Raw genomic sequence first — 23,319 nt, 5'->3', positions numbered from 1 at the left:
TAAGTATACTCACTTTGCCCTATTTCCTGTCCTTGCTTGTATATGAAGGTGGTTTACCTATTTATGTAAGTATTTCTCTGACAATAGATGTGTAACAGCCTAATGTAACATTGTATGGAAATACAAGATAACACTGATGCAGACATGTTTTATACATTTAACAAGGTGCTTTATTAATGCAACAGAGTTAGTCAGTTTTTCAATGTTCGTCATCAGCCGGGTCAATCTGTCCGTGAACTCCCTGTTGGCTGCGTCCATACGCTCCAGTATTTGTTTTTTTTTAGTTTTAGGTCCTCCTGCATGAGAGCCAAAAGCTGTCCGTCGTTTGGCAATTTCCTTTTAAGTTTTCTAGTCTGTAACTGCACAAACGCGGACTTTCACTGTGAGATTCGACACCAAACATGTTGCTTGATTTCTGTCGATGTGTCCTGCGCATGCCCAGTAGGAGGAGATTCGCCCAAATACCCGTTTTAACGTGGACGGAGGTATTTTCAAAAACACTTGGTGTGGATGCCTATCATTTTTACGCGAAACCGGTGTTTTCATAATTATCCAGTCTAGTGTGGATGTAGCCTCAGTGATTACCCCCTTCCCATTCTTTTAAACTCCAGCGAGCACAACCCAGAGTCATCAAACACTCCTTGTCTGTTAATTGTTTCATTCCTGGATCATTCTCGTGAACCTCCTGTGGATCCCCTTCAATGCCAGCACATCCTTTCTTAGATATGAAGCTCAAAACTGCTCACAATATTCCAAATGTGGTCTGGCCAATGCCTTAGAAAGCCTCAGTATTACATCCTTGCTTTTATAACAATGCAATTGAGAATCACAGGAGATTCTGTAGATGCTGGAAATCTAGAGCAACATGCACAGAATAGTGGAGGAACTCAGCAGGAAATTAATAAACAGTTGACATTTCGGGCCAAGATCCTTCATCAAGACTGAAAATGAAGAGGGAAGAAGCTGGAAAAGAAGTCTCTTCTTCCTCCCTTTCCAGTCCTGATGAAGGGTCTCGGCCTGAAACGTTGTCTTTTCCTGCTGAATTCCTCTAGTATTTTAAGTGAATAACAATGCAAATGCTCAGTTTAGTCTCTCAAAGATCTTTGACCTTTTGAATCATGTGCATTATTCCAAAATACATCATGCCTAAACAAGATCTTCACATCTGGCACATGTATCACACATTCAGCCTCAGCGCTAGCTACAATGTGTGATTCTGAAAATTTCTCCAAATCCCATGTGATAAAACGGAGCATTTTTTGCCACAGCTTTAAACCAACTATATTCGGGTAGCCTACAACAGAAAATCTGTAAATTAACTTTTGTTTTGATGCAAAGTTTGGAGACCTCCGTAGCTAGCTGGCTGATAGATTCCTTTTCTTCACTGAAGGGAGACTCAGAATTCCAGAATAAAGAAAAAAGCAGAAACAGGAAATTGGCAAATGAACTGGGTTTTTTTTATTTCTTGATTGACACATCTGAACTTTGAGCCAAATCCTGTGTCTGCAAAACGAGAGAGAGAAATCAACAACGGTATAAATAGCCGAGAACATCTGGGATCTGAATAACAAGAGAAAGCAGACCAGTACAGGAAGGAGCAGTGAACAAAAACACGTAAGAACATTATTTTATCTTTTTTTTTTCATTGATTTATCAGGGTAAAAGGGATTTAATTTTTAAAGATTTGTGAAATTTGTAAATATCAATGATCTCAGGAAAACAAAATTGCTTGAATTTGTTAATGTACTCAGTTTACTCGGGCAGTGCGTTGTGTTCTTCATTGCAACCCACAAGCGTTTTAACCAGTGGGTAACACCTTCTAAGTTCTGGAATAATTTTGATTACTTTTATTGCATTAATTTTCATAAGTTGTTTTGCCACACAAAACTAACAGATTTGACCCTCGCTAACATTGTAGTGTTAGATTATGTGGTAATTATTTGCTACTGGACAGGTTCTGGATTAAGGGGCAGCTAAGTAAACAGACCTGAAAATCTGGGATTGTTAGAAAAGAGAAGAATTTTAACTGAGTGTTTAAAGTCATCAACAGTAAGGAAAGAAAACAATTTTCCACTGGCAGTAGACTTAAAAAAAAGTGAGGAAACTGGATAAATACTGTAATTGCAGAAGAAAATATTGCAAAGATGTGGGGAAAGTGCAAGCAGTTTCCTGATCAACTAAATAAACTATTTCTATTCTGCTGTAGGTTGCAAATTCATGACAATCTTTGTTGTGCTAGTTTTTGAAACAAGCTGTGCTGCACTTTGCATTGCAATACTGCTTGGGCTTATCAGGGCGCTCAGTAAGAGAAGCTTTCGGCCAACTTTGCCTCTGATTAAGCATCAGCCTGTTGCACAATGTGATACTCAGAACTTCGCCCTTTCTGTACGAGAGCAGTGGAGTATTACATATTGAGAGCACACCTTTCCCATATCTCAGCCGACTTTGTCATAGTTAACATGAGTCTCACCTGTTTCCACACCATTTAATGCGCAAAGAATATACAATATTGCTTCGCTTTTCTGACAGTGTTGGTAAGGATATTTTATGCTTGGATGTCAGCCAAATTTGGAATGAAGCAAAAAATTGAATCAGAAGCAGGTTTATTATCACTGACATTTTGTCGTGAAATTTGTTTTTTGGCAACTATACAGTGCAATATGTAAAAATGTACCACAAGTTTAAATAAGAAATATATTTTTAAAAAGTGCAAAAAGAGAGCAAAATAATGAGTTAGTGTTCATGGGTTCATTGCCTATTCAGAAATCTGAAGGCAGAGGGGTAGAAGCTGTTCCTGAATCATTAAGTGCGAATCTTCAGGCTTGTGTACCTTTTCCCTGATGGTAGCAATGAGAGGGGGCTGAACTAATATCACAGACATATTTGGTCCTGTTTAATAACCAATGACCTTGTTGTCTGTACCAACTATAAATAAATCCAACTGAACAATGATTAAAATGTGCTGTTGGTTCAGAGGCTGTTGACACCAAACTGGATCATACAGGAAATGTAGACCAGCTGAGGAACATCTGAGAAGAGACGGGATCAGTTCAAGGACTTTTTTTCAAGGTTTGGACAAAGGATAATCAATTTAAGACACTGAGATTCTAGTTCTGCCATAACTGGCACCTGATCTCCCTGTTTGACCATTAGATATCAGGAATCCGCAACATTTTGTTGTAAAGAACACAGAACAGTACAGCCGAGGGACAGGCCATTCAGCCCACAATGTTGTGTTGAACCAAATAAATCAGTAATCGAATGGCTAACTAAACTAACACCTTCTGTCTATACAATGTCCATATTCCCCCATTTCCCTTATATTCATGTGCCTATCTAAAGATCTTTGAAAAATCCTCAACTTGACATGTCAAAGTCAAGTTTATTGTCATGTGCACGAGTGCAATGAAAAAACTATTTGCTTCTCCATCACAGGCACAGAACCTCAGATATACAGCAAATCATAAACACAAGAAAGTCTGCAGATGTTTGAAAAATGATGGAGGAACTCAGCAGGCCAGGCAGCATCTTTATCAGGACAGGAAAGGAAGGGCGAAGAAGCCAGAATAAGAAGGTGGAAGGAGTGGAAAGAGTACAAGCTGGCAGTTGATAGATGAGGCCAGGGAGGGGGAGGTCAGCATGTGGGAAAGGGGGGATGAAGCAAGAAAATGGGAGATGATAGGTGGAAGAGATAAAGGGCTGAAGAAGGCTTCTGATAGGAGAGGGGTGTGGACTATAGAAGAAAGGAAAGGAGGGCAAGAACCAGAGTAAGGTGATGAGCAGACACGGAGAAGAGAAGCTGAAGGGTCTCAATCCGAAACATCGGCTGTTTATTCCCCTTCATAGATGCTGCCCGACCTGCTGAGTTCCTCCAGTATTATGTGTGTGTTTTATCATATAAGCAGCATTCATAGGAAAAAACAAAAACTAAATGTACATGAAACACAATTTTTACAAGAAAGAAGATAATTGTGCAAAAGAATGCCCATTTTGGTATAAAGTATAGGCACTGCAGACATTGAAATGTTTTCAGACGGAAACAAAATTAAATCACTGGAACTTCTCTGATGACAAATGAATTTCATCTTTTAAGTTGCCATATCTTAATAAAATTACTTACTCAGATTCAAGATTGTTTAATGTCATTTCAGTACACAAGTATAAAGAACAAAATAATTGTTACTCCAGATCTGACTCAGTGCCAAAAAAACACAACAGAAGACACAATAATAAAAAAACACAATAAACATAAATACAAATAGTTCATATACATAGATTGATTATACGTCCATAAAGTGACGCTGGGCACAGGAGTGTCTATACATAAGGAGACTGACAGGAAATGATAAAGTAGTGGATGGTGGGGATGTGTCTGGGTGGGTTAGTGGGTGGAGGTGTTGATCAGCCTTACTGCTTGGGGAAAGTAACTGTCTTTGAGTCTGGTGGTCCTGGTGTGGATGCTACGTAGCCTCCTCTGATGGGAGTGGGACAAACAGAATATGAACAGGGTGGGTGGGATCCTTCATGATGTTACTGGCTCTTTTCCAGCACTCTTCTGTATATGTGGAGTAGTACCACAAAATATAATTCCCAACTGACCAGGAAAGGTCTCAGAATCGGGGAACTAACAGCAGACTCTGCACTCACCCCGACATAGAGCAACAGAGCATTATTCTCCAGACTGAGCAGTTGCTCCAATGTTATGTGTCAATGTTACGTTGAGAAATTGAGTCCTTTATTGAGAATTGAAGATGCATCAGACTGTGATCCAATCAAAACAGCTCTAAACTATGGAATTACACTAATCTGAAACCACCCCTCCACCCTCAACAAACTATACCACAGGTGAACTTTCCATGAATCACAATGAATGTTTAGTTCAGGAGGAATGTCATGTTGAAGATGAGACTGAACCTGTACCTCTATGCTTCTGTTTCAGCCAAAGCCCTCTGCATCAATGCAGAAGGGCCTGGGTGTTGCCCTGACTCTCTGCCTACTCCTAGTGGGGTGGGCAGAGAGTCAGGGACAATGTGAGAAACCATCAAAATGGACTATTGGATCCAAAGACCCCATGAAAGAGTCGTTGGGGAAAGTGACAGTGGTGGCATTATTCCAGGCTAGCTGACAGTTCTGTCTGGTACAGGCAGCCAGGTAAGGACTCGGAAGTAAACAGTTGCTCCTAATTATGTTAACAAGATAAACTATTTTGATAATCACTTGTAGAATCTCAAAGGTTCATTTATTATCAAAGTATATATCCATATACAAATTTAAGTTTCGTCTTCCCCAGATAGCCACGAAACAAAGAACGAACATGGAAGCGGTTCAGAGAGGAACATCAAACCCACTTCCTGCACATTAAAGAATGGCATCCTGATCATCAACCCCAAATCCCTCCTTCCCCTGCACACAATGCAACAAGAATATTGACCCCAAACCCCCTACCCTCGCACAAAACAGAAAGAAACCGGTGAAACACACAGAATATAAAAACCATAAATCTGAGAAAACCCACAATCCAAAAACACAGAACCATGGTAATATCTTTGCTCATCAACAAAGACAGAGACACCACACGAATGCTGATCTCAATGTTGCTGGTGAGAACATGAAGAAATCTTCAGTCGCTGTATGTACTTTTTACATAGTAAGGGAATTAAGGGTTATGGGGAAAAGGCAGGTAGATGGAGCTGAGTGTACGGACAGATCAGCCATGATCTTATTGAATGGCGGATGGCCTACTCCTGCTCCTATTTCTTAAGTTCTTATGTCCAGTACAACAGTCAGCTCAGTTTTGCAGGAGCCCACTTCTGAGTGTGTAGCTCTCTCCTGCTTAATATTAGTTAAAGCTAGAACACAGAACATTACAGCACAGCACAGGCCCTTCAGCCCATGATGTTGTGCTGACCTTTTAACCTACTCTAAGATCAATCTAACTCTTCCCTCCAGCATAGCCTTCCATTTTCTTATCATCCAAGAGTCTCTTAAATATCCCTAATGTGTCTGGTTCTACTGCCACATTTAGCAGGGATTCCACACACCCACCAACCACACTCTTTGTAAAACTTACCAATGACATACCACTTTCACCTTTAAATTATAGCTCCTTGAATTAACCATTTCCATCCCAGGAAAAAGTCTCTGACTAGTCACCTCTCATCCTCCTTCGCTCCAAAGAGAAAATCTATCAAAGTATTGCTCAAAGTATAAGATTTTGGCTCCCTTCCCCTTGCCCAACTGGTTTAACAAATCTGCCTGCAAGGATAAACATCCCCCTTGAATTCTGGTGCAAAACATCCCTTGTGTATAGTTTATACATTCCCCAAGAAAGATAGTGCTTGGAACTTCGTCCTTTTTGTACCCATCTGAGGAGGGAAGATGACGTGTGGTCCAGGACTTGACATGGAAAATCATTGGACTTTTCACACCGAATATGAATTGACAAACTTCCATCAAGATTAGAACCACTTTTTAATGATTCTTGTTGTTGGGGATGGAATTAATTCAGACAAAACCTGTCACAAAATGGTTAAATATAATGTTAGATTTATTTTTGTATTTTAACCATATATTTTATTGTCCATTATGTATTTATTTTATTATTGTTATCACAGAGTATAGGAGTTTACATTTTTTTTACTCACCATCTAATTTAGGACTAAAGAGGAGTGATAGAATTGAATGGGGTAAATGGCCATGTGAGCTACACTGTGATGCGGCAGTATTGCCACTGGAGGTCCTCCGTAGCTGCCAGCAAACACGCTGACCCTACTGGCAGGATGGCAGAGCTGCTCATTGCAGTTTTTCACACAGCTGAACAACTTGGCAGTTTAATCATCGCCCTCTGAGAACCTGAGACTGTTCACACTGAATGACTGAGACACTGCAATGACTGTGATCTCACTGTCTCAGTCACCCAGTGTGATGAACTGGATCAGTGATCCAGTTGCATGGAGTGGAACAGTGGCCAGGTTTTGAAACCTATTGACTTGTACTGAGTGGATGATATTGCTGATTATAGTATTCATTCTTTTTGCTGGACTGTGAAACAAATGCTACAATTCAGAGTACACAGGCCCCTGGATTTGATAGGTTCTTGATTAGTCACAGTGTCAAAGGTTACAGGGAGAAGGAAGGAGAATAGGGTTGAGAGGGAAAATAAATCAGCCATGATGGAATGGCAGAGCAAACTCGATGGACCAAATGACCTAATTCTTCTCCTCCTATATCTTATGGTCTAATGTTTTTAGCTCAGTAAAACATCCAGGCATGTCCAACACGGCCTGATTTACATCAGGTTACAGCTTTGTCACTGTGTTATTGTGTGATTTATCATTGCAGACTGAGGCACCTGAAGCAGAGACTGGATCGGGAGGGTTTCTTGAACATCTCCTACATGGTGGTAAATCACCAGGGAAACAGGTCCCGTGAACTTCACCAACAGCTGAAGGCAAAGCTGTCAGGGGCCCTGCCGGTGTACCAACAGGAAGAGAATCAGGCTGATGTGTGGACACTCCTGCAAGGCGAGAAGGATGACTTCCTCATCTACGACAGGTCAGTTTTTACATTGTGTGGGTATCTAATGGTCTTCCAGCCATTGCCATACAGTGCAATCACCCCACCCACACTCACCACTACATAGGTAATATAGCAGCACCGTTGAGTAGCAGTTAGTGTAACACTTTTACAGCAGCAGGACTTGGGTTCAATTCCCACTGCTGTCTATAAGGTGTTTGTATGTGACCATGTGGGTGTCCTCCCACATTCCAAACACATTTGGGTTAGCAGGTCACAGGGGTGTAGTGGGGCAGTGCAGGCTCCCTGGGCCAGAAGGGCCTGTTACTGTGCTGTATCACTAAAAATGAAATGAATAAATAGACAAGCAAACAAGCAGGGAAGTAAATAGATAGATAGAAAAGAAAGCAATGAGCAGCTTACTACACAGTACAGCAGAGGAACAGGCCATTCAGCCCACACAAAACACAATGGCAAATTAAACTCCGTCCTTTCTCTCTGGATATCGTCAACACCCCTCCATTCTCTGCACTGTCATACAGTGCCTCCATCTAACAAGCTCCTGAACACCACAAACAGTTTTGCTTTCACCATCACCTCTAATTGTCCATTCCAAGTATGCTTCACTCTCTGTGGGAAAAATACTCACACAATTGATCCCTATCGCACACTGCAGGTCACAGACTTCCTATCAGAAAAATACTCTTTCACCAAGAATAATCTGCTGGTGTAGGGTCTCAACAGTTCCATCTCCTCCACAGATGCTGCTCAACCCGTTAAGTTCCTCCAGCAGATTGTCTGTTCCAGATTCCAGTCAGCAATCTCTCTCTCGTGTGTACATCCCTTTGTCGATACCTTGTGCCTCCTACTGCCAACCCAAGTTTGGATCCAATCAGCCAGCTACCCTGTGCCTTCATCTTCTGGACTAGTCTAGAGACATATATGCACCAGAGTAGCAGGCTCTTTAACCTAGCTCACTCATGCTGACCAAGATAAGCCAGTCCCATTTACCTACGTTTAGCCTGTATCCCTCTAAACCATTCCCATCTATGTACCAATGTCTCTTCAATGTTGTAAAATTGCCTCCACCATTCTCTTTGCAGCTCCTTCATGTCCTTACCAGCTACTATTTATCCACCCTTTTGCTTTCCAAGACATCTAACACTTCCATCTTTCGAATACTGACATCCTCATGCTCCCTGCAAAAAGATTAAAGTGGCAATGCTGAGCATGTGAGATACAAGATGAATGGGGCTGATGGGATTCCTCTGCTAAGAGCCAGTGTGAATCTGGTAGGCTGAATGCCCCTCTGCTGCTTTACAATAAACAAGTAAATAGAAGTAAACATAATTATAAGGGGTATAGATAGGGTAAAGGCAAGCAAGCTTTTTCCACTGAGGTTGGGTCAGGCTAGAACTAGAGATTATGGGTTGAAGGTGAAAGGTGAAATGTTTAAGGGGAACATAAGGAGGCAACTTCTTCACTCAGAGGGCGGTGAGAGTGTGGAACAAGCCGCCAGTCTAAGTGGTGGATGCTGGTTCAATTTCAACATCTAAAGGAAGTTGGTTAAGTGCGTGGATGGAAGGGGTGTGGTCTGGGTGCAGGTCAATAGGACTAGGCAGAATAACAATTCAGCACAAGCTAGATAGGCCAAAGGACATGCTTCTGTGTTGTGGTGCTCCATCAGTTTAAAGCTATTCATTTATTGATTGGTATTTGCATATGTATCCAACAGATGTGGCCAAAAGACCTTTCACTTGGCACTGCCATACACCAACCTCAGACGAGCATTTGTGGAGAATGGAATTAAGCAAACATATTGTCAAACGGTCTGCACCAATTGTTCTTTGACGGTAAGGATCAAGTTGTAAATTTGCCCTGTATTACACTGGTGGGAATGCCAGTGACAGAAGTCCTGGGGCAGAAGCTGGGCAGTGGATCAGATGGTGGAGAAGGAAGTCATACAATATTTGGTCAAAGGCAGAGCAGCAGAATTGATTCAGTGCTGAATGATAACTTTAATATTAGTCCACAAAATAAGAAGCCATGAGAGGCCAGAAAACGAGAGAGAAACAGAAGCTAAACACAACAGGTAACAAGGTAAACTTTAGGCAGGGAGAATGAAAGGTAGGAGGCCGGTTGGTCCGATGAGTGAATGAAGACTGTGGATGAAAGCTGGGTTTAAATAGGCTGCCGGTGATGAGACTGGAGCGAGCAACAGGTGAATTCTGTTAGCTGAGTGGAGACTGGGAGGTGCCTGTGGGAACAGGCCTAACAGTTAATCTTTATCTTCAGATTGGACATACAGGAGCTGTCACGCTGACATGTCTGTATGTGATCATGTACAGATATAAAGAGAGAAAGAATGATGTCTATCGCTAATGCAATTTTCAGAGGAAAACAGAAAGCCTTCTGCTTCCTCACCAGCGTGGTTGCACTTCCTACCCCTGTGTACAACTGCATGGAGTGTCACCCCTACTGCTGTGACCAGACATGTGCAGAAGAACTAGTCCTAGGTCTCCTGTGAGGATTTAAATTTCAGGCTGGAACAATGTATGCTGCATGCAATGTATTTAGCACTTCGGTCATGCTGCAGCAATGTATTTAGCACTTCGGTAACACATTCATCTGCAAGGCTTCTGAGCACAAATCCCTACAAAGGATTGCAAGCACTGCTGAGAGGATCATTAGGGTGTCCCTTCCACCCATCAGAGATATTTATCAGGGACAATGCATGCACAGGGCTCTTAGCATTGTCAATGATACCTCCCATCTGTCCTCTGTCCAAGAATCTCTTTGACCCGGTACCATCAGGCAGGTGGTACCAAAGTATTAGGATATGAAACAGCTTCTTCCCCCAGACAGTAAGGATACTGAACTCCCTGTCACCACTCAGGTCTCATCACTTATGAAGTACCAGTAGTGTTATACCGTTTACTTTTTAAACTTGTGTCATAAGTGCACCTTATTATTTGTTAATTTATTTGTGTAATAATACTTCCTGAGTTATATGTAATGTGTGGTGTAGCTTGGTCCAGGAGAACATTGTTTCAGTTGGCAGTATACATATGTACTGTTGAATGACAATAAAGTGAACTTGAACTTGAAACTTCAAGTGAATTAGTAATCCAGGTTTATTATCACTGTGTTCTAAGATGTGAAATTAGTTGTTTAGCAGCAGAATAGCAGGGAGGTTCATCTGGTAAGAGTGCATCGAGGTTTTATTTGAAAACCATGATTACTTTAATTGCCACACTTATAATGTATACACGGATTCTGAATTAAATGCAATTAGAACTGTGAGGCACATTTACAGCATTTGAAATATTCTTTCTTTCCACCCTCAGGACCAGCCCTCGGTATGTCACGTCAGAAGTACAGAGGAACAAAGAGAAACTGAAGAAGAGGGCCATCAAGGTCAACATCATAGCCATGTACACCATTCCCATAAAAAAGCTGTGAGACGTCCTCTCCTCAAGAACAGAACCCACTCAGAACCGGGTGATCACGACCATCAGCAGCACCATCACCATCATCTCCATCACTCACATGACTTGGCGAGTGATGAAAGAACCTACAACACACACTCTCAGGGAGATTCATGAACAGACACACAGAGCTGAAAGAGGATGTACAGCTGAAAGCCCAGCGGCATGTCAGCTCCAGTAGGGATCAGGTGATGATGATACTGCCGCCAACTGCACCATCAAAGCTCTTCAAATGGAGGAGTATTCTGACAGTGCAGCACGCGGTCATCATCCTGACAATGACAGGTAGAGGTTGATGGGGTGAAGCTGTCCGAATCCTGACAGTGACGACCGCTGTCTGCGCTCTGACCAGACCGCACTGTGCTGCAGCAGGACCAATGACAACCGAGCAGAAACGGAGAATGACAAAATGGGCAGCAGTAAGCGCTCTCATCGGAATGTAAACTGCTGTTCATTTTCCTAAGTTTGAAACCACTTGGATTTCAACGTTAAGATTTTCTGCAAATCCTATACTCCATCGTGAGGATCAGACAGTATTACTTGCCCCATCAGTATAACATCCAGGTTAGTCCTTGTCCATTTTGCATCTTTTCCCATTCCTTGTGGTTGTTTCTATGAGGACAGCAGCACAAACTACACTGTAGTAGCTGCTAGCTGATTTAAGACAAGCACAAAGGGAAAATGAGTAAAACGGAGAAGCTAATCTTCACAGCCTGCAACAACTTACCAAATCAACAAATTTGCATTCTAATCCATCTGCTTTTACTGCAAGAATTTTGAAAACGTGAATTCCTCTACATTGCATTATCCCATGAAATTCTGCTGCATGAAGCAAGCAAGAGAGATTCTTAACAGTTAGCAAGTAACAGCTAAAGTTACTGGAATTAAACACATCTAGAGTACGAACTGAATCTCATCTCAGATAGATCATTTTTCCATTTGCTTTATGGCCAATCAAAGAAATTAACATAATTGTCAATATCCAGCTAGCAGACCACAGAAAGGCATTTAGTTAAAAAACAAAAGAGAAGATGGAAAAGTACATGTGATCTGTTTGAAGGCAAGCGCCATACTTCATGACAGTTACTAGGGAAACTGTGACCCTAGTTAACCTGAAATCCCACTATGGCAAATGCAGGCAGATTACATTCCTGGAAGGATTGTAATGCACAGAAAGTGTAAAAGATGTCAATAAAATGTCTGCTTCTGGAAATCTTTGTACAGTTGTGTGCTTGGGAACAGTTTTGCCAACAGTCACATCAATTAACTAATATTAAATGTGACAATTCAAAGATTAATCCTCACCTGTCTTCACCTATCACTTTCTACTACGTACTTCTTCTCACCCCACCTTCTTATTCTGGCATCTTCCCTCTTCCTTTCCAGTCCTGATGAAGCATCTCAGCCTGAAATGTGGACTGTTTATTCATTTCCATAGATGTTGCATGACCTCCTAAGTTCCTCTAGCATTTTGTGTGTGTTCTGGATTTCCAGCATCTATACAATCTCTTGTGTTAAGATTAATCCTTTCTGTCTCCAAATATTCCAGTCATATTTAATGAAAGGATGAACTTAACAAAGATAGATGTGATTTTTTAAATGGAACACAGAACAGTACAGCACAGGAACAGGCTCTTCAGCCCATAATGCTGTGCTGAACTAATTCAACTAGTAACTAAATGCAAAATTAAACTAGCCTCATCTGCCTACACAATCCCTCTATCCATATCCCTCTATTTCCTCCACATTAATATATCCATCAAAGAGCCTTTTAAACACCTCTTTTATATTTGCCTCCGGTGCAATCCAGGCACCCACCACTCTGTGTAGAGACTCCTTTGAACCTCCCCCATCACCTTAAACACATATTCTCTGATAGTAACATTCTGACCCTGAGAAAAAAATACCAGCTAACTATGCCACTCATTATAAACTTCATTAGATTGTACTCAATAAATCCATAATAGAATCAATGAAAGACCACACCAACTTGGGTGTTCAACCAATGTGCAAAAGACCACAAACTGTGCAAATACAAAAAGAAACAAATAATAATAAGAAATATATAAGCAATAAATATCGAGAACGTGAGATGTAGTTTTCTTGAAAGTGTGTCCATAGGTTATGGGAACATTTCAATGAGATGGGCAAGTAAATTGAGTGAAGTTATTCTGTTTGGTTCAAGAGCCTGGTGGATGAGGGGTAATAACTATTCCTGACCCTGGTGCTGTGGGTCCTGTGGCTTCTGTACCTTCTTCCTGATGGCAGCAGTGAGAAGAGATCATGACCTGGGTGGTGGGGGCTCCTGATAATGGATGCTGCTTTCCTGTGACAATGTTCCATGTAAATGTGTTCAATGGTGGGAAGGGCTTTACCCGTGATGGACTGGGTCATATCCACTACTTTTTGTAGGATTTTCCTTTCAAGGACATTGGTGTTTCCATTCCAGGCTGTGATGCAGGCAGTCAATATATTCTCCACCACACATTTATTGAAGTTGGTTGAAGTTTTAGATGATATGTCAAATCTTCACAATCTCCTCAGGAAGTAGAGGTGTTGCCATGCTTTCTTTTTAATTGCCCATACATGCTGCTCCCAAGACAGGTCCTCCATAATGACAACAATGATGAATTTAAAGTTGTTGACCCTCTCCACCTCTGATTCCCCCGATAAGAACTGGCTCATGGACCTCTGGTTTCCTCCTCCTGAAGTTAATAAACAGCTCCTTGGTCTTGCTGATATTGAGTGAGAGGTGGTTGTTGTAGCACCACTCAGCCAGATTTTCAATCATCCTCCTATGTGCTGATTTGTCACCACCTTTGAATAAGCCTACTACAGTGGTTTTGTCAGCAAAATTGAATATGCCATGGGAGCTGTGCTTAGCTACACAGTCAAGTGAGTGTAAAGCCACTCAATGTAAAGTGAGTAGAGCCAGGAGCTAAGTACATAGCCTTGTGATGTACCTAAAATGAAGGAGATTGTGGAGGAGATGTTGCCAATCTGAACTGACTAAGTGAGGAAATCGAGGATCCAATTGCACAAGCAGCCAAGGCCTTGAACCTTATTGGTTAGTTCTGAGGTGATGATACCATTAAATGCCAAGCTGAAGTCAATAAAAAGCATCCTGAGCAGATCCAAGTTATTTCTCAAGCATGACACGACCGTGGTGGGTCTCATCAGCAAGAACAACGAGTCAGCTTACAGAGAGGAGGTGCAGCGGCTAACAGACTGGTGCAGAGCCAACAACCTGTCTCTGCATGTGAACAAAACAGAAGAGATGGTTGTTGACTTCAGGAGGGCACAGAGCGACCACTCCCCGCTGAACATCAATGGCTCCTCGGTAGAGATCGTTAAGAGCACCAAATTTCTTGGTGTTAACCTGGCGGTGAATCTCACCTGGTCCCTCAACACCAGCTCCATAGCAAAGAAAGCCCAGCAGCGTCTCTACTTTCTGCGAAGGCTGAGGAAAGTCCATCTCCCACCCCCCATCCTCACCACATTCTACAGGGGTTGTATTGAGAGCATCCTGAGCAGCTGCATCATTGCCTGGTTCAGAAATTTCACCATCTCGGATCGCAAGACCCTGCAGCGGATAGTGAGGTCAGCTGAGAAGATCATCGGGGTCTCTCTTCCCGCCATCATGGACATTTACACTACATGCTGCATCCGCAAAGCAAACATCATTATGAAGGACTCCGTGCACCCCTCATACAATCTCTTCTCCCTCCTGCCATCTGGGAAAAGGCTCTGAAGCTTTGGGCTCTCATGACCAGACTATGTAACAGTTTCTTCCCCCAAGCTATCAGACTCCTCAATACCCAGAGCCTGGACTGACACTTTGCCCCATTGTCCTGTTTATTATTTATTGTAATACCTGCACTGTTTTGTGCACTTTATGCAGTCCTGGGTAGGTCTGTAGTCTAGTGTAGTTGTTGAGTGCGTTTTTTTTTCTCTGTGCTGTTTTTTTTACGTAGTTCAGTCTAGTTTTTGTACTGTGTCATGTAACACCATGGTCCTGAACAACGTTGTTTCATTTTTACTATGTACTGTACCAGCAGTTATGATCGAAATGACAATAAAAGTGACTTGACATAATATGTTTCATCACCAACTTCTCAAAACACTTCATCACTGTGGATGTACAGTGAGTGCTTCTGGATGATAGTCATTGAGGCAAGTTACCACATTATTCTTAGGAACTGATATGTGAAGTCTGCTTGAAGTAGGTGGATATCTCAGACTGCTGAATCAGAGGTTAAAGATCTTAGTGAACACTCTAGCCAGTTGATCATCGCAGGTCTTTCACACTTGGCCAGGTACCCCGTTCTGGGTGGGATGCTTTTTGTGGGTTCTCCCTCCTGAAGGATGCTTGATGGAAGCTTCAGAGACTGAACCACAGGATCATTGGGGGCTGAGGAAATTTGTGATGGTTCCTCAAAGCAAGCATACAAGGCATTAAGTTCATCTTGAAGCAAAGCCCTGTTGTCACCTATATTGCTTGATTTTACTTTATTAGAAATGATAGCATTCAAGCCCTGCCACAACTGTTGAGCATCCTTGATTCATTTTTTTCAGGTAGAACAAGCAAATTTGTCCAAATTCTTCTTATTACACATCTTCTATTCTAGGCACATCCTGGCGAACTTCTGCCTCCTTTCCAAATACCACACATTCTTCTTATAATGAGGCAACCAGAACTGTATGCAATACTCCAGATCAGCCTAACTACAGTTCAATAAAGCTGCAGCATAAGTCCTAACTCTTGAACTCATTTCCTTGACTAATAAAAATAACCATGCCATACACCTTGGTTACCACCCTGTAACTTTTAGGGAGCACTGGATTTGGACCCAAAGATTCCTATAAACAGTAACCAAATGATATAAGAGCAGAATTAGGCCATTTGGCCCATCAAGTCTGCTCCACCATTTCAACAAGGCTGACCCAATGTTCCTCTCACTTCCAATTTCCTGTCTTGTCCCCGCATCCCTTCATGCCCTGACCAATCAAGAATCTATCAACCTCTGCCTTAAATATACATAAAAACTGGCAAAGAATTCCACAGATTCACCACTCTCTAGCTAAACAAGTTCTTCCTCATTTCTGTTCTAAAAGGACACCTCTTTATTCTGAAGCTGTGTCCTCTGGTCTTAAACACTCCTACCATAGGAAACATCCTCTCAAAATCCATTCAATCAAGGCCTTTCAACATTCGATAGGTTACAAAGAGATTCCCCTCATTCTTCTGAATTCCAGTGAGAACAGGCCCTGACCCATCAAATGCTGCTCTTATGATGAGCCTTTCAATCCCAGAATCATTTTTGTGAATCTCCTTTGAACCCTCTCTAATGTCAGCACACCCTTTCTTAGACAAGGAGCCGAAAACAGTGCCTTATAAAGCCTCAACATTATATCTTTGTTTTTTATATTCTAGTCCTCTCAAAATGAATGCTAACATTGCATTTGCCTTCCTCACCACTGAACCAACCCGCAAATTAACTTTTAGGGGGATCTTGTACGAGAACTCCCAAGTCTCTTTACACCTCAGATTTTTGAATTTTCTCTCCATTTAGAAAATAGTTGTGGCTTTATTTCTTCTACCAAAGTGCATGACCATACCCTTCCTGACCCTGTATTCATCTGCCACTTCTTTGCCCATTCTCCTGATCTTTTTTATTGATGCACCACAAAAAGCGGCTGAGTATGTTATCTGCTCTGCCCATGACCACAATAAACTGCAGAGAGTTGTGCACACAGTTCAGCACACCACATGAACCAGCGCCCCCACCCACAGGAACTCTGTCATAGAGCATTAGCCATTCACTAGTCCTCCGGAACTTTGCTTGTGATTAGAGAGGACATGAAGTTCTTGTTCAGCCCCCAGCAATCTCATCACTTGCCTCTCTCAATAACCTGTAGTATATCTTATCAGGCCCCAGGCACTTATCCACCTTTAACAAACCTGTCAACATGATACTTCATAGCACCATATGTTTGATATCAAAGTCAAAATTTAGTTCTTCATCTGCACAAGTCTATGTATGCACAAGCACAGCATCAAAGGCTCACAGCATTCACAAGAAAAACATAAATTAAACACATCTTTCACAAGGGAACATGATTAGAATAAAAATACATTCCAAAGTGGTCATATTGTTGATATACTGAGGGAGTGATTAAGGTTGTACTGGTTGGTTCAAGAACCTAGCGTTTGAAGGGAAGTCCAATCACAAACAAGAGAAAATCTGCAGATGCTGGAAATCCAAGCAACACACACAAAATACTGGAAGAACTCAGCAGGCCAGGCAGTTGTAGGGAAGTAGCTGTTCCCGAACCTGGTGTGGGACTTCAGCATTCTGTTCCTCCTGCTTGATGGATGGCATGGCACAGATTGTGAAGATCTTTGATGAATGTTGCCTTCTTGAGGCACTGCCTCCTGTATATACTACCGATGGTGGGGAGGGGTGTGCCAACAACTTAATGGGCTAAGTTTACCACTCTCTGCAGCTTCTTGTGTTTCTACACTTTCAAATTGTTGTACCTGATGATGATGATGATGCAGCCATCCAGAATACTTTGAACAGTACCTCTGTAGAAGTTTGTTAAAGTGCTCAGTGACATGTCAAACCTCCTAAGGAAGGTACTGGTGTGCCTTCCTTGTAATTGCATTTATGTGTTGGTCCAGGACAGTCATCCACATTGTCAATGCCCAGGAAGTTAAACATGCTGACTATTTCCATTGCCAAACCCCCAATATGTATAGACTGGCACATACACTTTCCTTCTTCTCCCTGCAGTCAACAATCATCTCTAGTTTTACTGAAGTTGAGCAAGGGGTTGCTGTTGCGGCACCATTCAAACAGGTGTCCTGTCTCGCTCCTGTACGCTGACCCATCACCTATTGGGACTCGTCCAACAGCAGTAATGTTGGTGAGCAATGGAATGATGCTTTAGTCTTATGAAAATCATGAAACTCTACAGCATGGAGAATGGCCACCACCGAACAGTGGGATCCATCCATATTAGTTCAAGTTCAAATTTATTCTTACCTGACTGTACATCAGACTTTATTCCGTGGAATATAGAAGACCGAGGGGAGATTTGATAGGGGTATACAAAATTATGAGAGGTATAGATAGGGTAAGTGCTTTTTCCTCTGAGGTTGGGTGGGACTACAATTAGCAGTCATAGGTTAAGGGTGAAAGGTGAAAAGTTTAGAGGGAACATAAGGGGGAACTTCTTCACTCAGGGTCGTGCGAATGTGGGACAAGCTGCCAGCGCAAATGGTGCATGCGAGCTCGATTTCAACATTCAAGAGAAGTTTGGATAGGTACATGGATGGTAGGGGTATGGAGGACTACGGGAGTAGGCAATTTAAATGCTTGACACAGACTAGATGTGTTGATGGGCCTGTTTCTGTGCTGTACTTTTCTATGACTCTATATATACAACCAAACAAAACAACATTTCCCTAGACCACGGTTACCTACAAAACATATATCACACACGTCACTGTGGTGAACTACATATACCTGTCTGGACACGCCCCCCCGCTGACTGCTCCTGTGGTTCCTCCCACGGACCCCGGTATAAAGGTGATTGGGGACACCGCCCCAGCCTCAGTCTCCAGGATGCAGTGTGGTGGTCAATTGCTGCTTGTTCTTTCTTCCAGCCAATAAAAGCCTATATCTCGCCTCACGTCTCCAAGAGTTATTGATGGTGCATCAGTCACATAAAACAAAATATTACCACAAATAAGTTAATAAAATATAATTCAAAGTGCATGAAGTGTGTAGCACAGGTAAGCAGCAAACACTCAAGAATACAGTAAACAGTTTACTGTCCTAATGATGAGATCTTGGTTGTGGCACGGTATTCATTAGTCTCACAGCCTGAGCGAAGAAGCCGTTTCCTAGCCTGGTAGCCCTAGTCCTGATGCTCCTGAACCTCCTTCCTGATGAAAGTGGGTCAAAGAAATTGTAAGTTGGGTTGTGGGGATCCTCAACAATGCTTTGCCTGGTACCTAACCTGGTACACAGCTCTCCTTTTTTCTATCATCCATGTGCCTACCCAAGAGTCTCATAAATGTCCTGTTAAAGTGATTCTTATAACTGCAAAGTGTGTTCATTTTGCCAGCCCATCAACAGTATCTTGCAGTCTGCAAAGTGTAGTGTTTTAATGGTGCCTTTAACACTGTCTCTATCTTGTTTCACAAGCTAAAACTCATTACAAATTCTTAATCACATCTGTAACATTTATTTAAATTCACTTGAACAATGAATGAAAGAACCTTACAAGCTGAAATATGTGGTCAAACATACAGGGGGTGGAAGTCATTTCTGGTTCAAAGCATTGCAGGAGTAACAACCTCTGGTTTACTCAATATTCCCCTGTCAGTCTCTGACCCTGGTGGATCTGAAGGAGCAAAAGGTGAGTACAACCAGCCACTAATCTTCTGACACACATTTAGTGTAAAATGAATTATTCTGTAGCAGAAAACCTAAGACCAAGTGCAACTCAGAGAGAACATCTCAACACCAGCTTCAATCCACACCTCGCATCTAGCAAAATTCTGCAACAAAATGAACTGATGCTAAATCTTCCTACGTTTCAGCTGTAAGGTGTGACTGAAGCCTTGCTGCTGTTCAAGCTCTCGAATGGTTCGGCGAAGTGCTGCAATCTCCCGGTTCTTCTCTTCCTGTAGATGCTGTAACTTCTGTCAGAAGAGAAACAGACCAACAGACTGGTCAGTCTGACAATGGGACAAACGCTTGAGACGTGTTAACAACATCAGATATGTTAAGGGCAAATTTCATTGAACTAACTGTACTGATGTTGCTGACATAACAGAAAGCATGGATGAAGTTAGTACAGGCACTTACTAAAGGTATACTTTTCAAAGGGAAGAGGGACATGATAATCTGAAGGTGTAACTGGCTAAGGGATAGAACATTATAACACAGTTCTTTGGCCCACAATGTTGAGACACCCTTTTAATCTACTCTGAGATCAATCTAAACCTTCCCTCCCACATATATTCTTCTGACAGTGAAGACAGTTATCAGGATATACAGAGGGATCTTCATCAGCTGGGTAAGTAGGCCAAGGAATGGCAAATGGAGTTTAATTCAGATAAGGGTGAGGTGTTGCATTTGAACAGACAAACCATGGTAGGACTTCACAGTGAGCGGCAGCGCCCAGGTGACTGTGGTAGAAAGAGGGACCTAGAAATACAAGTATGTATATGGTTCCCTGAAAGTGGATTTATAGGTAGACAGGATGGTGAAGAAAGATTTTGGTATGCAGACTTTCATTAGTCAGTGCATTAAGTACAGAAAGTGGAATGTTATATGAAGTTGTACAAAACATTGTTCAGGCCTCTTTAGGAATATGAGAATACATACACAACGCTGGAACTCAGCAGGTCAGGCAACATCCGTGAGAAAAGAGTAGCCAATGTTTCGGGCCGAGACCCTTCATCAGGAATGGGGGGGGATGAGAGGGCCGAAGCCCAGTAATAGAGATAGGGGAGGGGGTAGGGCCTAGAGGCGCCAGGTGGAAAACCAACCAGAGGAAAGATAAAGGGGGGAGGGGAAGGGATAAGCATGAAAGAACTGTAGAGATAAAGAAGCAGAAAGTTGAAAGGGGAGAGAGGCAGAGAGGGACCTGGGATAGGGGAAGGGGGAGGGGGAGGGAATTACCAGAAATTGGAAAATTCAATGTTCATACCACCAGGCTGGAGGCTACCCAGACGGTAGATGAGGTGTTGCTCCTCCAACCTGAGTTCGGCCTCATCATGGCAGTAGAAGAGGCCATGTATGGACATATCTAGGTGGGAATGAGAGGCAGAGTTGAAGTGGGTGGCAACCGGGAGGTCCTGTCTATTGTGACAGACAGAGTGTAGGTGCTCGACGAAGCGGTCCCCCAATCTGCGTCGGGTTTCGCCGATGTAGAGGAGGCCGCACCGGGAGCATCGGATGCAATAGACAACTCCAGCAGACTCGCAGGTGAAGTGTTGCTCACCTGGAAGGACTGTCTGGGGCCCAGAATGGTGGTAAGGGGGGAGGTGTGGGGACAGGTGTAGCATTTGCGCTTGCAGGGATAAGTGCCAGGTGGGAGTTCTGTGGGGAGGGACGTGTGGACCAGGTAGTCGCGGAGGGAACGATCCCTGCAAAAAGCTGAGAGGGGTAGGGAGGGTTTCCCTTCTAGCGTCATCAAAGATGCCCTCACCCGCATCTCCTCCACTTCAGCCCTTAACCCATCCTTCCATCACCACAACAGGGACAGGGTTCCCCTTGTCCTCACTTACCACCCCACCAGCCTCCGGATCCAGCATATTATCCTCCGCAACTTCCACCACCTTCAACAGGACCCCACCACCAAGCACATCTTTCCCTCCCTACCCCTCTCAGCTTTTCGCAGGGATCGTTCCCTCCGCGACTACCTGGTCTACACGTCCCTCCCCACAGAACTCCCACCTGGCACAATAGACAGGACTTCCCGGTTGCCACCCACTTCAACTCTGCCTCTCATTCCCATCTAGATATGTCCATACATGGCCTCTTCTACTGCCATGATGAGGCCAAACTCAGGTTGGAGGAGCAACACCTCGTCTACCGTCTGGGTAGCCTCCAGCCTGGTGGTATGAACATTGAATTCTCCAATTTCCGGTAATTCCTTCCCCCTCTCCCTTCCGCTATCCCAGGTCCCTCTCTGCATCTCTCCCCTTTCAACTTTCTGCTTCTTTATCTCTACAGTTCTTTCATGCTTATCCCCTCCCCCTCCCCCTTTATCTTTCCTCTGGTTGGTTTTCCACCTGGCGCCTCTAGGCCCTACCCCCTCCCCTATCTCTATTACTGGGCTTCGGCCCTCTCTTCCCCCCCCCCCCCCCCACAATTCCTGATGAAGGGTCTCGGCCCAAAACGTTGGCTACTCTTTTCTCATGGATGCTGCCTGACCTGCTGAGTTCATCCAGCATTGTGTATGTATTCTTCGATCCACAGCATCTGCAGTTGTATTTTTGTGGGGTTTTTTGCACGTTAGGAATATAATGTTCACTTTAGATCACTCTGATATCGGAAAGATACCAATAAGATGTAATTTATTGGTAATTAAATCAGAGGTGATTTAAAAACGTAAGACTATAATACAGGAACAGAATAAGGCACTTTGGCCCATCAAATCTACTCTGCCATTCCATCATGACTGATTTACTATCCCTCTCAAACCCATTCACCTACCTTCTCCCCATAACCTTTGATACCCTGACTAATCAAGAACCTATCAACTTCCACTTGAAATATACCCAGTGACTTGGCCTCCACAGCTGCCCATGTCAATAAATTCCAGATTCATCACTCTTTGGCTGAATAAATTCTTCTGGTCAAAGGCTTACTGATGTTACAAGGTGGGTTGGTAGGTCCAGATATCAGACTTCAGCGACCTCCAAGGATGGAGGTCAGGTTGACAGGTGCTGATGACAAAGACCTATGATCCCAAAGGACTGTGGTCAGTGGGCTCCGAGAAAGAAGGCTAGTGAATCCCAATGGGAGTTGCGGCAAGAAAGGGTTTGTTTTTCTGTTGTAGTTTTCTTGATGTATGTTGGCTGCATGTTGTCTGCTGAACATTGTGAGCATGCTACATTGATGCCAGACGTGTGGTGACACTTACAAGCACATTCTTGAACTCTGTTGCTCGCTAATGCAAACAGTACATTTCACTGTATGTTTTGAGGTACATGTGGTAAATAAATCTAACTGAATGAGTCATCATCAGTATGATTGAGGACCAGGTCAGCAGTAAGTACAGCTTGCCATTACAGAGGGCCACGAGGAGTTTAAATTGCCCAGTTGATACTGGACCTTGAAGCTGTAACTGGTGGTGGGGTGACACCACAGGTATTAGTGTAGTGTTGTTTCACAGACTTAGGTCTGATTATGACCTCCCCTGCTCTCCAATGGGAATTGCAAATTCTATTTGTGACCATGTGCATTCCCTCCCAGATCCCAAACAAATTCCCTTTGTGTGAGGTGTTTGGTGGGAGAACTGGAGGTGGTTTGTTAAGGATGGTGAATAGGTTATAGGCGAATAGTTGCTAAATATGATGGGCTGACTGGCCTGCTTAAAAATAATGCAGAATTGACATGGAAAGATTGGACAGCTAGAAACGCTTCTCACAAGACAGAAATGGCAACTACAAGCTGGTATAATGTTAAGGTGATTAGAGGTAAGTATAGGAGGGATGTTGGAAATAAGTTCTTTTTTACAGAGTGGTGGCTGTGTGGAGGGTGGTGGTAGAGGCAGATCTACTAAGCAC

At 43.0% G+C, this 23,319-nt stretch overlaps 1 protein-coding gene and 1 pseudogene across 1 annotated transcript in view; one reads left to right on the top strand and one right to left on the bottom strand.

The window, feature by feature from the left end:
* The first annotated feature begins 1,475 nt into the window (after positions 1–1,475).
* Positions 1,476–12,216, top strand: LOC140728909 (selenoprotein P-like; annotated as a pseudogene).
* Positions 12,217–19,509: 7,293 nt separating this feature from the next.
* Positions 19,510–23,319, bottom strand: part of LOC140728698 (coiled-coil domain-containing protein 152) — an 84,495-nt gene continuing 80,685 nt past the window's right edge. Inside the window, exon 8 of the mRNA XM_073047662.1 lies at positions 19,510–19,719. Within this exon, the coding sequence (XP_072903763.1) occupies positions 19,597–19,719 (123 nt within the window). The 3' untranslated portion in view covers positions 19,510–19,596. The remainder of the gene's footprint in view (positions 19,720–23,319) is intronic.

This window comes from Hemitrygon akajei, chromosome 6 (assembly GCF_048418815.1).
Source record: "Hemitrygon akajei chromosome 6, sHemAka1.3, whole genome shotgun sequence".
NCBI lineage: Eukaryota > Metazoa > Chordata > Chondrichthyes > Myliobatiformes > Dasyatidae > Hemitrygon > Hemitrygon akajei.
This window is presented reverse-complemented; position numbering and strand designations above follow the sequence as displayed.